The sequence below is a fragment of the Physcomitrium patens genome, chromosome 23 (genome assembly GCF_059467195.1).
Source record: "Physcomitrium patens ecotype Gransden chromosome 23, ASM5946719v1, whole genome shotgun sequence".
Classification (NCBI taxonomy): domain Eukaryota; kingdom Viridiplantae; phylum Streptophyta; class Bryopsida; order Funariales; family Funariaceae; genus Physcomitrium; species Physcomitrium patens.
The window spans coordinates 1,795,615-1,812,222 of NC_143432.1; the positions used below are offsets into that span (position 1 = coordinate 1,795,615).

At 35.9% G+C, this 16,608-nt stretch overlaps 3 protein-coding genes across 3 annotated transcripts; 1 reads left to right on the top strand and 2 right to left on the bottom strand.

Moving 5' to 3' along the window:
• Positions 1 to 7,971: 7,971 nt before the first annotated feature.
• On the bottom strand, positions 7,972 to 10,437 carry LOC112275563 (uncharacterized). Its single transcript, XM_024506031.1, has 3 exons — positions 10,116 to 10,437; positions 9,560 to 9,949; positions 7,972 to 9,143 (listed from the first exon to the last, which is right to left on the bottom strand). Exons 1-3 carry the CDS (start codon positions 10,180 to 10,182, stop codon positions 8,377 to 8,379), a joined length of 1,224 nt encoding a protein of 407 aa, XP_024361799.1. The 5' UTR covers positions 10,183 to 10,437; the 3' UTR covers positions 7,972 to 8,376.
• A 199-nt stretch (positions 10,438 to 10,636) lies between these two features.
• On the top strand, positions 10,637 to 11,380 carry LOC141044796 (uncharacterized). The gene is made up of 2 exons (XM_073530426.1): positions 10,637 to 10,952; positions 11,164 to 11,380. Exons 1-2 carry the CDS (start codon positions 10,710 to 10,712, stop codon positions 11,287 to 11,289), a joined length of 369 nt encoding a protein of 122 aa, XP_073386527.1. The 5' UTR covers positions 10,637 to 10,709; the 3' UTR covers positions 11,290 to 11,380.
• A 3,434-nt stretch (positions 11,381 to 14,814) lies between these two features.
• Positions 14,815 to 15,746, bottom strand: LOC112275746 (uncharacterized). Its single transcript, XM_024506366.3, has 2 exons — positions 15,605 to 15,746; positions 14,815 to 15,452 (listed from the first exon to the last, which is right to left on the bottom strand). Exons 1-2 carry the CDS (start codon positions 15,669 to 15,671, stop codon positions 15,025 to 15,027), a joined length of 495 nt encoding a protein of 164 aa, XP_024362134.1. The 5' UTR covers positions 15,672 to 15,746; the 3' UTR covers positions 14,815 to 15,024.
• Positions 15,747 to 16,608: the final 862 nt, after the last annotated feature.

Genomic DNA, 16,608 nt, shown 5'->3' on the forward strand with positions numbered 1-16,608 from the left:
GAGTGCATGTCGACTTGACCACCTTTAAAGACACTTTCAAGAGGACAAGCCCTTAGAAGTGTCAGATTGCCTACCAAATTCTCCTTGAATATTTGAAACGTCCTTAAACACTAATTATTTAAAGTCTTCACCAAAACACTTCACTTAGACACCCACTATTGCTACCTTAATATAGGCTCTTTTTTTTAATTCTTAAAAAAGAGTGTAAAATTCTTTTAAAAAATTGGCCACCAATCACTCTATTAGGTACCTTATATAAAATATTAGTTAAGTCAATGGCAAGAAGATTATAATCCATGCTAAATGACATTGTGAGGCTCAACCAAATTGGTATTTTAAAAAGAAGATACATTATAAATAATGTCATTTTTTTCTTTGAAACCATAGATTAGGCCATGAAATTTCAACAACCTATCGTTATGCTCTTACTAGATTTTGAAAAGGCATATCATAGAAGTCAATGAAATTTTTTAAAAGACACCATTATAGCCATAGATTTTGACTTTCAATTGATTGAATGGATTTGACTCCTTTATATTGACTTATAGTGCTGAATGGACTTAAATGGTCTAACTAGCATTCCTTTCAAACTCAATAGATTTGTTATACAAAGATGCATTTGTGATTTTTTTTTTCTACCCCTTTATAGTTACTTGTTTTAAATATCACTTAAAAAGTGATAGAGATCTTGATGGCATCCTTTTACTTGGACTAATCAAAAAGTGACTAACTAAAAATTTGCTCATGATATTAAATTATACTTATTAGATACTTAAGCTAATCATAATTGTATCAAACTAATACTTACTATTTTAACCACCATTGCTAGTTCAAAGATGAATTGGAATAAATCTCATACTATATGGATCTCAAAAAAACCTAAATATTTTATTTTGAGAAAAGAAGATAATTTTAGATGGTTAATACTAAATAAAATAATTAGATATCTAGGCTTCATAATAGGATATTAAATATCCTCTATAGATAGATTCAAGATTACTTTAAAACAAAAACAAATCTATTCATGTACTACCAATTTGTCTTTAACTAGTAGAGTACTAATTGTAAACCCAGTTGTATTTGCATCACTGTCATATATAGCTTCTTGTTGGTGCCTTCACTTATGCTTTTTAAATAAGATATGTACTCTAATATGGAAGTATATATAGTCCAAGAAAGACAAAGATAGAAATTTTTTGTGCTAAGTTACCTTGACACTCCTTAATTATGCCTCAAAAGATAGAAGCTTTGAAACTATTAGATTTTAACATACAAATGTAAGTTCTTCTAATTAAATTCATTATTTGAAGTTTGATGCCTTACTCAATACCATAGCAGATGTTTATTAAACACCAAATCACTTCACTCTATCCAATAAAAATGAATGCATAGCTTACTTATATACAATTTATTTTTTATGCTAATAAACTAAGAAGAACTACATCAATTCTAAAATGGATAATTTGAAATATATAGACTAATGTGCAACATAGGTTGGAATTTTAACAACCATCCTATGTTAGCTCTATAGCTCATACTTATTTTTTTTGGAAATGTTGAGATACTAAACTCCAACAAAGTTATGTTAAGAAACACCATATACTCATCTAAAAGCACATAGATGGAAAAAGGCATCCTTCAACTTAAGAATTTATAGCATAATTAGAGTTAAGAGTTAAAAATAGTAAAATAATTTTGTTACATAGAAGATATCCATATCATAGAATAGTACAAGTATAAACTCTTGCCTTCAATACCATGTCAATAGACCATGATACAATGGCATGCCTTCAAACTTTATAATTGAATAGTAACATTGGATTCAAACAAAGAAAATACATACCTTCATTCAAACTTGTAATTTATACAAAGATGTAATTTTTGAATAAATTAAGCCTTGTTATTACTCTTGCCATAAAATTCACCTACTCAAAGGTATTATAAGCCTTGATTTCCATCAAATTTGACCAATCACTTTCAAAAAAGACTTCAATATTATACAAGTCAATCTAATTCAATATATGATAAAGTCATGTTGTATATAGACCTGTTTTAATGACTAATGTAGGATCTAGCAAAGTGGAAATAGTATAAGGTGTTCTCCCACTTAATTGCCTATTTTTCAACTATTCAACAAGATATGATTATTGCATAATACTTGCTTATAAGTTGGAAGTCACTTTCTATTATTCCAAATAAGTAACTTTTAGATTTAAGCCATTAAAAAAAAAAAAAAAAAAAAAATCAATCAAATTTTAATATGATAAAAATAAATATACTAAATTACAAGCTTTCTTGTCACAACTCAATTTACGAAGACCACAACCCTTTAGCTAGAAGAAAATAATAACATTATCTAATTTATGCTTATATTACAATAAATCCATTTAAGAGATTTCAAAATATTATTTATAAAACTATAAATTAACCTTTGGCATTGTTTTTGAAACATATAAAGTACCTTGGTCGTACTTTAATATGTTCCAAGAAAGAAATTTCTAAAAGAATCCCTCTTAGTAGTCAAGCTAGCTTGAAATATACATATTTTTTTTACATCCTAGTTATAGCAAAAGATGTCTTCTAAAGTGCTTTATTATAGAGAATTTGGTGTACTACATGGGTTTTTGTTTTCATTCAAGAAAAGATTAATATTTTTCAGATTTGCCATAGCAGTTGGTAAGATACAATCTATGCTTGTATAACACAAAAAAATCTCATACTTAGTTATAAAGAGTCTTCCATTAAAAATTGGCAAAAAATGCTCATCAAAGATTTTAATCCGATCTTATATAGTCACAAAGTTTTTTGCATAGAGAACCTTCATTCATCTCAATAGATGATGGCTTTAATCTTATCAATTTTTTTAATCCATTCATGGAATCCAAATTAACTTGTAAACTATAATTTTTGAATAGAACCATTGTTTGTTTTGAAAATAAAAAACAAAAAAAAAACAAAAAAAATACAATAACAACAACAATAATAATACTAGTATCTTTTGCTTATTAAAACTTGTGCTTTAAGTTAAACTTAAGGCCCTTGTATTTAAAAACAACTATTCTTTTAAACGAGAAGCATAAACCATACCTCACAATTTAATTATGCTGCATCTTGTATGCTATATTATAAATGGTCAATCATTAATATCTAAGATTTTAATTATTCAACCAAAATACAAGTTGAAGCTTTGGAAATTCAACGAAGCTCAATATAGATATGATTAAATAACTTTGATTGAAACAACATAAAATCTATGTATAAAAATCGCTGATAGTTTGTTGTAAATTCATTCAACACAATGACATATTACAAAACAAATTTTATATAATAAATAATATTAGATAATCTAATTGGATAGCCAATTAGATATTTATTAATAATTTAGTTGTTAATATTGGTTTCTTCTTATTTTTTACCTTGCTTTATTTTATATAGGATGTAAGTATAGATTAATATTAGATACCTATATCTTAAAAAAAGGCTAAAATATTAAAACTTTGAGACATTATGTTGTAGGAGATTATATAATGTTTGTTGAGAAGTATGGTATGTATTGGTTATTTTATGAATTTGATATGAATATGTAAAATTATTTAACTAAAAATATATAAAGATCATATAATCAACCAATTTTTTTGTATATATTTGGGATGTAATACAACATTTATAAGACAATTTTGATTTTAGTATATCACTTAGAATTTGTGAACATTAGACTTGAATTATGTACGATTGGATAATTTGTACTTTTATATGTTAAGAACTTGTTACTAAAAGGTTCAAGCATTTACATATGGACCTATCAAGTAGAGGTAGAAAAAAAGTGAAAAGGCTCAAATGTTTAAGAAAAATAAATTTTCCTTCATTTAATAGATTGAAAGAAATAAAAAATCTATTGAAATTTTCTTGATTTTCATAATATCTATAAGTACCTCATATGTTTTTATTGTAGAAGTCTTATAAATGACATGAGTAAAATATCAAAATGTAAATAAATAAATAAATAAATAAATATTATAAATATATTTATGGCACAATAGATGATTAATAATTAAAGAAATAAGATTTTTTATGAATTTAAAACCAAAAAGTTTGAATTTTTAATTTTTTTTTTTTTTTTTATTTTGGAATATAGGGCTTTACAAAATCTTACTATATATACAAAAGAACAAAAAAAATTCATTTACTACCTTCAAAGTAAGAGATTATTTAAAACAACTTTGTAGTGAAAAACAATGAAATTTAATACAACTTCAGTTACATAAAATGTAAATCTAAAATAAAACTATATTGAAATCATGTCGCATTTTTTAGAAGTTTTCATATTTAGGCCTAGTAAGATTCTTATTGCTTTAAGCCTTTCAATTTGTGCATTACTATATGGTATATTATATCATATCAATGCCTATTTGGCAATGCTTTTGCAACAAAATATAAAAATTTGCAACAATATTCCTAGCTAAAATATTGCAATACAACTTTAAAGACATTAAGAAGAAATTTTGAAATAGATTTGCAAATAAGATGCATGAATGTATCAAACAAGTTGTGTATGTTATAAAAAACAACTTAACAACTCAACCATGTATTGTCAACATGATACTATACTTTCTCCACATTACAAGTATCTTATACAAGCAATTGCTTCTTTGTATCACTTGGGGATTCTTGTAAGTTTAAAAAATCCATCAATTCATCTTTGCTTCACGCATGTGCAGCCACTGCTTTTTTATTGAAGATTAATATATTATCCATACAATCATCTTTTTAATATGTAATTATCTCTAATTACTTTAATAGTGTATGTGTATTATATACCTATATTTGGTTTTGCATTTGGAATCATGTATGTTGATCGGAGCCAAGCTCTAAAGTCCAAACTTTAATAATTAGTGTGTTATTAATAAAAAAATAAGAACTTCTTATTGATATATATAAGATTTTATATATAATAAAGACAAGTTATTTTTAAGTCATTTTTGGTATAGTATTTTGTGAAATAAAAAGGTTATGGGTTCATACTTTGTCATTTTGTGCAAAGTTTTTATAAGAGTGCTAAATTTTGATTAATTCAGAAATTTATGAATAATTTAGTTGTTTTTCAATGCAATGTATTTAAATATGTTTTTTTTTAAAAAAAAACTTGAGCAATTAATTGTCAAAAAAATTGACTTCATCAATAATTTTTGATTAAGTGATTGAGTGATTAGAACAATTGAGCAATTGAATGGCTACTTTAGTATTTGTTGTTCAAGTTCTTCATTTTTAGTATTTGAAAAACTTATAGTGCTTATTTTTCAAGAAAAATTCTTATTCATTCAAATATTTTCTTGATTTTCTTAAACTTCTTATTTTATATGCATTACATTTTTCAACTTTCTATTCATTTTTTGTTTCTTACAATTTCATCATATGTTGCAATTTATTTCATTAGTCCATATCGCTAACCATTGATATTGTATGTATCATTGGAAACTTTAAGATAGTCGTCTAATAGACTTCTTGCAATGGACTAGCAAAGAAATCGGATCCATTATTTTGCTTTGATCACAAAAGCAAGGCTTTGTTATTGTGAGCAATAATTGTAGCAACCTTGTTTGTTTTCTATTCTTTTCAATTTGATCACAATATCTATTAGTAAAAACCTAATTTGGTATTTCAATGGTTTTAAATTTCACATATGACAATGGCAATCTAGAAATCTTTTTCAAGCAAAAAAGAACATTACTCATATTGACAATACAAAAAAGAATAAATCAAATAGTGTGCAATGGCATATTGTAATACTTATACTCTATTAATTTCTTCTATTGAATGATGGTTTTTTGGACTTTTAACACAATGCAAAACTGTGCAATAAGTATGAAATAGATTATTAGAAGAGTATGAATTTTAAAAGAGTATAAATAATTATGAACATAAGCAAAAATTCTTTGATGCTAGAATTCAACATGATCAATCCATTTCTAGTTTTATAGCTCAATTGAAACTTATTATGAGCAAATTGAAGGATTTGGATGATTTTACATTTACAAATTCTTGTAAGATATCTAAACTCATTTTGAACCTCCTTGCTGATTTTGACGGATTTTATTCACCACAGAAAAGCACAAAAAACAATGATCAAAATTTAACTAATCCAAAATTGTGTCTACAAAAAAAAGAACACAGGATTTTATTACAAATTTAAGATGATTTAATTATAGAGTCAAGGATATTTTATGCTGGACATAGATGAATTTTTAATACAGAAAGTTATCAAGGCCTATCTACTAGTCAAAGTTATAATCCTTGCAGATTAATTTTAGATATGTATCCTAGCTAACTTTTTTAAAATTATTCACAAAATATTTCTAGACAAGGACCTATGTTATAGAATCCAGGTTCTTCTCAACAGCCACAGATTTTATTAGGACAGCTTTAATAATAACTGAATTTATTGGTACCAAATTTATTAAGGAGAAATTAACAGCTTTAGTCTTAGTAAATTAAAGAATTTAGAAATTCAAAATCAATGAATTAAAAAAAAAAAAAAAAAAAAAAAAAAAAATCTTGATATAATAATTGTAGAATCTTAGGCCATTGGTGGCAAGATTGTCTTCAAATTTCTCAAGAATCAATGTCCAAACCATATGGACTACAATCAAGATAAAATACATAAGGTTTACTTGTAAAATATTCAAATTCTAGCACTTTTCAGATTTTAGAAATTATTTATTAGAATTAGAAAATTAACATTCAAATGATTTATATCAAAGCAATATTCTGAATTAGATCAAAATAGATTTAGTTACAATTTTGATATTACTCAAGCTTATAATGTATTAGCATCTAGAGGAAATAACAAAAATTTGGATAGCTGATAGTGGTGCAATAGACCATACAATTGACAAGCTTCATTGGTTCATTAATTATAAACCTCTATTAGCAAGACAAGATAAAATATTTACTTTTTGCAAGGATTTAATATATGAGTTTATTCAAAATAATATTATTATAATGATGGAAAGAATGCTTCAAAGATCTTATATTTTAAATTGTTTAGTTCTTCTTTTACTAGCAAGTGTCTCTTATGCAGCTTCTTATGGTAATATTCTATCCTAGAAGAACTACAAAACATTCAAATATGGCATCTTTGTCTTAGCCACTTGCATTACAATATGATAATAAAGATATCTATAAATGATTTAGTAAGTGGTATTCAACTTAAATCTATTAAACACCTAAGATTATATTATAGATGTACTTTTGGCAAGTTACCCAAAAGAATATTTTCTAAAAATTAAAATTTTATTCAAGCTTCTTTATATGGTATGCTTCTTTATAGTAATATATGTGGTCTCACAAGTGTCCATTTCATGGAAGATCATTACACTATAATTTATGTCAAAATGATTCTACGTGATATCAATTTATTTTCTATATTTTTCAAAAATTAAAGGCTTTTATATGTTTTCAAAAGGTTTATAAAAACCATATTTAGTAACATTGATTATAAGGTTTATACTATACAAATAGTAAATGGAAGAGAATTTTTTAATAAATTTTTTAATAAATTTTAATATACCAAAGGCATAAAACGTGAATTATTAGTTCCATTTATTCCAAAGCAAAATGACATTTCAAAAAGAGAAAATTGTACAATTACAGAAGCTAATACAAGTATGATTTATTATGCTTATCTTGATCTAGTGTTTTGGATAGAGACTCTTGATAAAATAGTTTATACCTTAAATCTTACATATTCTTGTCTTTTTTCAAGTATTACTTTTTTTGAGGCTTATATTAGAAAGATGCCATTTTATTCTCATATGCAATTTTGATATGTTAATAGCCCATTGATAAGTCATTGTGTACTTTTATGCCTCTACATCAAGCTAATGCTTCACTTTTCCATTAAAGTGGGAGAATTACGACATGTTGTAACATCAATGGAGAAGTTACAATTTAGTGGGAGAATAGTAACAAGTGTGATCATAAAAAGAAATAAGAACTTCTCCTTGATATATATATATATATATATATCTATGATTATACATGTAAGAAAGACAGGTTGTTTTCCTGACATTCTTGGTGTAGTGTTCTGTAAAACAAAACAAACCACAACAGCCGCATGTCTTCCCAGAAACATCGACTGAGTTTTATCAGCATCCCGAGGCTCATGCGCCATCGGAGCATCGAATTGCGCGTCCAACACGTGACGCAAACGAGTCTACTATCGCTATCCTGCACTAAAGCCCCAACGCCACCGACTGGACCGTGGACCGCCCGGTCCTCCACTCGTCGGAACCGCCTGCCCACCGGGAGTCATCCTCCCGAGCGCCGACCGCACACTCGGGCGCTGCGCAGCTCCTACTGCGTCCTCCGCATTCCCAATCACCTGCGGCACGTCAGCGCGCCCGAGGCGCTGCTTCCGCACGAAGTCAGGTTGGGCAGCGTCGACTTGTCCCGGAGTGCCACGGCCGTCGCCGTGTACTGGCTCACCTTGCAGTCCGTCGCCAAGAGGGAAGACGTGATGAAGCGGTCGGCTCCGCCCATGATCGGCATGGCAACGCCCCTCTTCACGGGGTTCACAAACCCGGGCTGGTAGGTCTGGCCCAGCACGCCGTTCACTTTGGAGGACAAGCTGAAGAACCTGAACTGCATGTTGAAGTGCGCGAAGCAGTCGTCCTCGCCGATGCCGTACTTATGCACTCGGTTCTCCTCGTGCCCGATGGGCAGCGCCGTCAGCACCACTCCCATCTTGTCCTTCACCACCACGTCCACGGCGTTCCTCGAGCCCACGCGGTTGATCGTCATCGTCTCGTCGGGGTCAGACCTCCACGAGGACCCCTCCAGCTCGAACGCCCTTCCGTTGTACGTGAACTCCAGCTGGTCGACGGTGGCGTCCCACTTGGCCACCTTCTTCACGCCCACGGTGAGGGAGTGCGGGCCATACACGAAGCCCAGACCCTGCACCCACGTGAAGTCGCGGGTGCGGCCCTCGGGCCGCATGCCGATGAAGTGGGCGTTGATGTGCAGGTCGCTGTCGGACACGAGGCAGAAGTCTGCGTCCTTGTAGCCGTGGAAGTAGAACATCACGCCGTCGCCTCCCAAGATCTTGGGGTCGCCGCACATGTAGTTGTTGTAACCACAGTCGACGGCTGGTGCCCCCGCAAATGCACATGCCCACGACAACACGAATCAGGGAACACTCATCAAACCAGCTCCAGGTCACCCCTCCCATCGCGAAACCGAATAATCCTCGAGACCAGAAACCACCCGACCCTACACGCACCACCAAACCTAGCAACCGGACGATCACTGCGTGCCCCGACTGCACCCGGCCCACCAACCTGCAGTGCCATGACACCACGCACGGCTGAGCGTTTCTACGCATGCGTCTCACCACGCATCATGAGCGAACGTTGCACCGGCGAGCGGCTTCGTCTAAACTACCACCGGCTGCTTCTAACCACCGGCATTGGCAAAAACCCAACAAGTGCACCAACGCGCCGGAGGCGGGCTTTGGCTATCCACGTTGGAGGATGACGAGGGGGGCCTGGGTGCAGAAACTTACGGTTGTAGCACACCTGGACGTAGCTTATGTCCGCATTGTTCGTTGTCATGTTGTTTGCGGGTGTGGTTGTGAGTCGGAACGGATTCGCCGTGACCGGCTTTGATTTAGTGCGGCATGCCGTCCGTGCGAACTTCACGACCGCCTGGTACACCTTCGTAACCAGCTGAGCGCTGTACGTCACTTCGACCTGATCCTGTCTTGTGAACTTGAATGTGAAACCGTTTGTACACCTTACCAAGCCAGACGATTTCTGGCAATTCCCGCAATTTTCTGTCACGTATCCCCCCCTGCTTTGTGGACTTGGACTTACCTTGCACATGCTCCCTTCGTTCAAGGGGCACTCACCGTTTAGCTTGGCATCGAACTCTGCGCAGTTCACCGCAGGATCGTCTGCAACGTGCGGAACACACACCAATCAGCACCATCGTTAGCCTGCACTACGCGCTCAAAGGGATGGAGAACACCGACTGACGATGGCGATATGCAACCCCATCGTCGCCAGAGCAGCACGAATGCACATAATCGCGTGCGAAAGGAAACCTCAACAAAGACTCACATTGCGCGTGCACCCAAGCCGGGACCAAGCACGCCAGAACCAGCACTAAGACGCCGGCCACTTTCATCGTGCCAGAACTCGTTGTCGTCCCGAAACGTCCACCCAGGAGTCGGACGCACAAGGTGGGACTTGGATTAGCAGGATGCACTCTCTGATCCGGTGCTGTCCGTCACCTCTCCACAACGACCCCGCCTGGTGCGCATGCAGAAGACCAGCTCGGATGGTTCAGAGTCCGGACGCGCTGCTGGATTTATATGCCGTCCAGGCCCACCACCCCATGACTACCCCCAACTCCAATTCCGGCCTCACTGGTGCCTGCGACGGCGTGCTCCATTTCCAATGCGTGCAAGTGTTTCAGGCCACGTTGCCAACGCAGCATTCGGTCTGGTCCGAATAATTATGAAGAGTCTCATTCAACAGTGAGGTCAGATCTTTTTGGCGGCATCTGTAGCGAACATTGTTCCGGGTGCCTTTCCATGTTCCCAGCTGCACTGCCAGTGGGCCCGTTTGCGAGGTATTGCTTTGGTGCGGCCCGAGGTTCAATCTTAGCGCAACATCTTGGTGTTTCAGCAAGGTCCAGACGAATGTTGAGTCATGAGTCGATCTACATCGTATCGGGGGGGCCTCACTCCGCTGGTTCGGGTTAGCGGAAATCGTCGGTACACGGAACATGGGGATTTCACTGCCTTGTTTGTGCGAGCGAAAGACAGCCGATGTAGCTCTCTGTCCGTCCATGTGCTGCATGCCGTGTGCGCCTACATTAGTCGTCTTGAACGTTCAGGGATGCTCTCGCCGAGTCTGGATACCTCCCACTTCACTGGCGACAGTAGCCGCGTGGTAACGTCCTCCTCCTCCTCCTCCTTCTTCTTCTTCTTCTCCTCCTTTTTTATTGGTGGTTTTTTACACAAATAGAGTGGATCTGTATTGCAGAGGGAAACAGACAATGCACGTGCTTCACCTTGTTACGGATGAGAGGTGATGGTGGTTTCACGTACTAATCATGGACGTGTGTGACTAACCACATACTAACCTTGTGCTGTTGAGTTAGGGACTGATGCAAATCAAAATGAGTTGGCTGGCAAGATTAGGAGGCGACCACCCAAGAGTTGACCTCTCCAGCACACACATTAGATTTGGGAGCCACGGAATATTGAGCTTGTTTAAAAGAAATTGATGACAAATTTTGAAGGTCACAAATATCTGTCAATGGACAATAATTGCTGAACTCTGTGAAAGTGAAACTTAAAACATGAAGAAGATTAACTAACTCCCCGGTGATTTAGAGTGGATGAAAATGTGACGGCTACCAATACCACACCTACACTACTAGCACCCTAGTAAAACCTCATGGCTACTACTTGTGCACAAGCCAAACCAATGGTGCTAAATCCAAGTCTCATTCAAGTACAAGGACCAACTCAACAAAATTCACACAAAGAATATTATAGGCATCATCAATACATAATTTACAAATGATCCATTTAAGGTGAAAAGAACCAAAATATCTTATTTAAGAATTTGTAATTGTTACTTAATGAAGGCACTAAAGCTATCAAATTGGTACAACTAGATACTATTTGTGTTGTTGACAAGACAACTTATTTGAACAAGTAAATACACCACTGATTCAACCCAATGAAGCCGAGCCAATCAATTGAGTTGATTGAAGAGGCTAAGTTGGACTCAATACTTAACAAGATGGATATTGGTCCTAGATGTTAGAAACTTAAAATATACAATCAAATTTGATATTATTTAGAAAAAGACCTTATATCATCAAAGAAGTATTTGATAACATGTAATACCAATTTAAGATATTAGACATAGAAGATTATTTTTGTCAAACTTATAAAAGTTGTTGTAAAGAATATAAAGTATAATCATTAGATATAATTTCAATGCATTTAGAATACTTTATAATCAGCTCTAAGCTAATTTTATATAGGTTTTATATTTTTTAGTATATTTTGAGAAAATAATTTTAAACTATAAGCAAGAAATAACATTTAATAGTTATAAGCCTTATTTAATTTTTTAAATATTGTTTAAGATTTAAAAGGTTTTACAAGTGATGAGAGCATTGTCAAGTAAAAAGAAATAATACTAGAGTTTTTGTGAGTCTTAGACAAAATTATCCTAGTAGGATTAGGATCTTATTCAATATGAATTAGTCCAAGTTGATACAATAATGCTTGAGAATTATATAAGTATTCTTCTCATTGCGGTCAAGCTTTAGTAGACCATAGCAATTGAACTAATAGAGGTGGATTCGAATATGGGGAAAGACTGGTTATATGAATTGGGTTTGTCAGTGTCACAATTGACTATATTCTGACTATTTGAAATCAAGTATCAAACTATAAAACATTGAAGCTTACTACTTCCATCTTAATTCAACCCATAATCCATTCTATGATTATCAATTCAACAATACTTCTCTCAATCACCATTCTTCATAAGCAAATAATAAAGAAAACAAAGAGGTAGCACCAAGCTTACCCCCGCTTATGATTCTCAATTTGACTCTTGGCTTATGACTCTCAGTTTGACTCTTGGCTTACGATCCTAAGTCTAGCTCTCGATCTTTCTTTCCTCAACTTATTTCTCCTACCAAAAAGATGATCCGATGGCCAGCGGATTCCAAAGGTTATGAACCTTTGAATTCTTAACAATTTATTCTATCAACAACCTATTGTTATCAATTAAACTGCCTAACTATTAATCTAATTTTCGAGGTTAGTAATAACCAACCAATAAGTTAGCAGAAAATTTATTTATCTATTCTACATAGCCCCACTCCTAATTATGTAGTATCCTTACAAACATTATTTAGCCTCTACTTTTAAAGATGTAGTAGTGTTGGCTTCTTCAATCAATGGTTTTGGCTTACCACCCTTTGAATTGGTGACCTTCTCCTCTACTTCATCTTCGTCATCTGCCGTGGTGTTCGATGGTTCTCCATCCAAACGTGCCTTCAAATCTTCATTCAACAAAACCAATTCTCGTACTTACAACTCACCTCGGCCAATTTGGTTGTCACGCTCCTCCAACATCTTCTGCCATTCTTCTGTCGGTTTCAAAGGTAGTCCAAAGATGTTGTCGTTGAAATTGGTGTATTGGTCCGTACTAAATTATTGGCCTCCTTCGCTAATGCAGCTAGTTTAGTCTGCTACATCGCAACCTCTACTTGTAGCCGTTCTTGCCGTTCATTCCAATCGGTCGCCATCCTTACTGTCTCAGATATCATGTTCGTCATCTTCTTCTTAACCACAAAAGAAAACATGTTGCTTGTCAAGAGCCCCCGTCCTACTTCTTATTATAGTCCAATTAATTGGATCAACTCCTCTTTTTGTAAGAAAAAATCTATCTCGAGTTTATGTATAATAAAGTTTAAGCTGATTACCATTGGTCTGTGTTGTAAATTAAGTACCCATAAAATCTTCCAATTGTACTGAACCAGTTGGAAATCTGTCAATAATTCGATATGGCCCATGCCATCGAACTTGAAATTTTTAAAATTTTTTTTAAATCGACTATCGTAAAGAAGTATCAAATCATTTGGCATAAAAGCCTTTGGTCTAAGCTTACTATCACAATAAGTCTTCCTTCGTTTTTGGGTAGTTTCTATTATCATTAATGCATTGGCTCTAATTTCATCCAATTTTTCTAATTTTTCTTAATGGTTCCATAATGAATCCTGATCTTCCAATCTATTATCTATAGCAATTCATAAACTTTGGATTTCCAATTCAATAGGTAATATAACTGCTTGGCCAGAAACCAATTGGAAAGGAGTATCATTGGTAGTAACTTTATACATAGTACAGTATGCCCATAAAGCTGCGAACAACTTAGTATTCCAATCTGTTCCCGCTCTTGAAACTTTTTTTGTTAACATTTTACATAAAATTCCATTAGTCTTTTCTATTTGTCCATTGGTTCTAGGATGATATGGTGTAGTTTTTCAATGTTTTATCTTGTATTTAGCCATGAGTGCTTTGATTGTTCTATTGATAAAATGAGTTTCCTGATCACTAACCAATTCTCATGGACAATCGAACCATGTAATAATATTTTCATACAAAAAGGTTGCTACTATACTTGCACTATTGGTTTTTGTAGCTACTGCCTCAGCCCATTTTGTTGCGTAATCCATTGCTATCAATATATACTATTTTTGTTCATTTCTCGAGGCTGGTGCAATTAGTCCTACAAAATCAATTCCCCATTTTTTAAAAGGCGTTTGAACCAAAATTGGTATCAATGGCATTGGTAAAGTTCCAATAGGTTGACATGTTCTCTGACATGGGTCACAATGACAGACAAATTGGTGGGCATCTGCAAACAGTGTTGGCCACCACTAACCAGCTTGTAAAGCTTTACGAGTCGTATTGTCTTCTACAAAATAACCACCATAATTGTCGAAGTGGCAACCTTCCAATATAATACGCACTTCAGTCTGATAAATACAGCATCGCAAAACTCCATCCTTGCCTTGTTTATATAAAGCTTGACCAATCATTGTATAAAGTGCACATTTTAATATTTAGCATTGTTTAAGCTTTTCATTGAAATTGGGTGGAAAGGTTTGAAATGTCAAGTATTGAATTATTACACTATACTCCAAAGTAATTACATCCATCACAAACAATTTTGCATCGGATAGTGAATCGTTAATGGGTTCATTACCCAATATATTGGATAACCGAGATAAATGGTCTGCATTAGAATGTGATTTTTTTGGTCTTACCCGAATAATAAAGTCAAATTCCTGCAAGAGTAGCAATAACATGGTCACCCCTCCCATCGCGAAACCGCATTGGACGCTGGACGGGAAACCACCCCTACCGTACACGCACCACCAAACCTTGCATCTGGACAACTAGCTCAGGGGCCGCGCATTGGCTTCTCAAGTTGGAGAACGACGAGGAGGCCCAGTGCGTGGAAACTTACGGTTGTAACACACTTGGACCTCGCAAATTGCGGGTCCGGGTCTTCCTTGCACTGTGGGTGTCGTGAGCCGGAGCGGATTCGAGCAGGGCGCCCGTGACTGAGTTCGGCACTCTTTGTTCTCTTCGTACCTCACGGCCGCCTGGTTCACCCTCGTAATCAACCTTGGGTTGTACGAGATTTCGACCTGATCGGTCCCCGTGAACTGGAACGTGATGCCGATGGTCGAGCAAGTGACCGTGTTACCCGTCTTGGTGCAACTTCCGCAGCCAGGGTAGGTGTACTGGTTTTGTTTGCTAATTACCACTCTGCACGTGGAGCCTCGTCCCTCGGGGCAATAGGAGGCACTCCTGGGGTTGAACGTACTGCATTGGACTGCTGGATTGGCTGCAACACCCGGGACGCACACAACATTCCATAACACCGTCAGCGAACACTACATGTACAAACGATTCCTAAAACGGCGACGAAATTCGGTGACATGCAGCCCCACAAGCACTCGTGACTTCAAGCAGAAAGAGACGTCGACAGAGACTCACATTCCGCGCGCACCGCCAGGAACGCCAGGAACGCCAGGATCAGCACTGCGACGCCGGCGAGATTCATGGTGCCCGAAGCCGTGGTCGTCGTGAACGTCCTGCCCACCTTTCACCACCGAGGAGTCCGATCCACGAGCTGAGAATTAGGCTGCAGGTCGATGTGCTTGCCGGCTGGACTCGCCGGTCGGGGACTGTGCGTCCGCTCTCCGCAACCACCCCTCCTGCACCACCCCACCGATGCGGAAGCTGAGCTCGAATGGTGAAGGGCTCCGACGTGCTGGTCGATTTATGTGTCATCCCCATCTCCCATCCCACTGGTACCGCCTGGTTCGTTATTGACTTTCCACGCAGCCTGAGACAACGTGTGCCAGTTGCAAGGCGGGCAACTGTTTCGGAGCAAGTATCCAAGAAGGCAATCCTGCGGGTCCATGCTATTGAGGGAGCCCCTGTGATGGAGTTGCACAGTCGCCGAGTGCTGGCTTCGGCAGCACTGTTGAAGAAGCGATTTTATGGGGTGCATCTGGTTTATCGGCGCAAGTGGAAAGTTGTACACAGGTTGGAGAATATATGTTGATATTTTCACTGCTCGCTTGTCGGTAGCATTTCATTGTCTTGGAACATTATTCTGCCGTAAATTTTGGGTTTTTTTGAACCGGATGTGGAAGTCGCGTCATGGAGCATTTTTTTACCGACTGTGGAGAATAGTGCAACGCTTTGGGGACTGGGCGGTTGTTGTTAACATGGTTGAGTTGAACATGCCCGGTTGTGTAACATTTCCGGGAGCTGTCTTTGATGCCTTAGATGTACATAGACTATGCGTTTGAATGTGTTGATAATATATGTTGGATTTTTGTCTTTTATATTTTCATGTTTTCATAAAAAACATGAAAACTTCGATTACTAATCAGTAAAATACAAGATTGCTCTTCACAATCATAAACCATGTCAAAGAAATTAGAAAATAATAAACCATGTCAAAAGAAATTAGAAATTAATGAACTTTT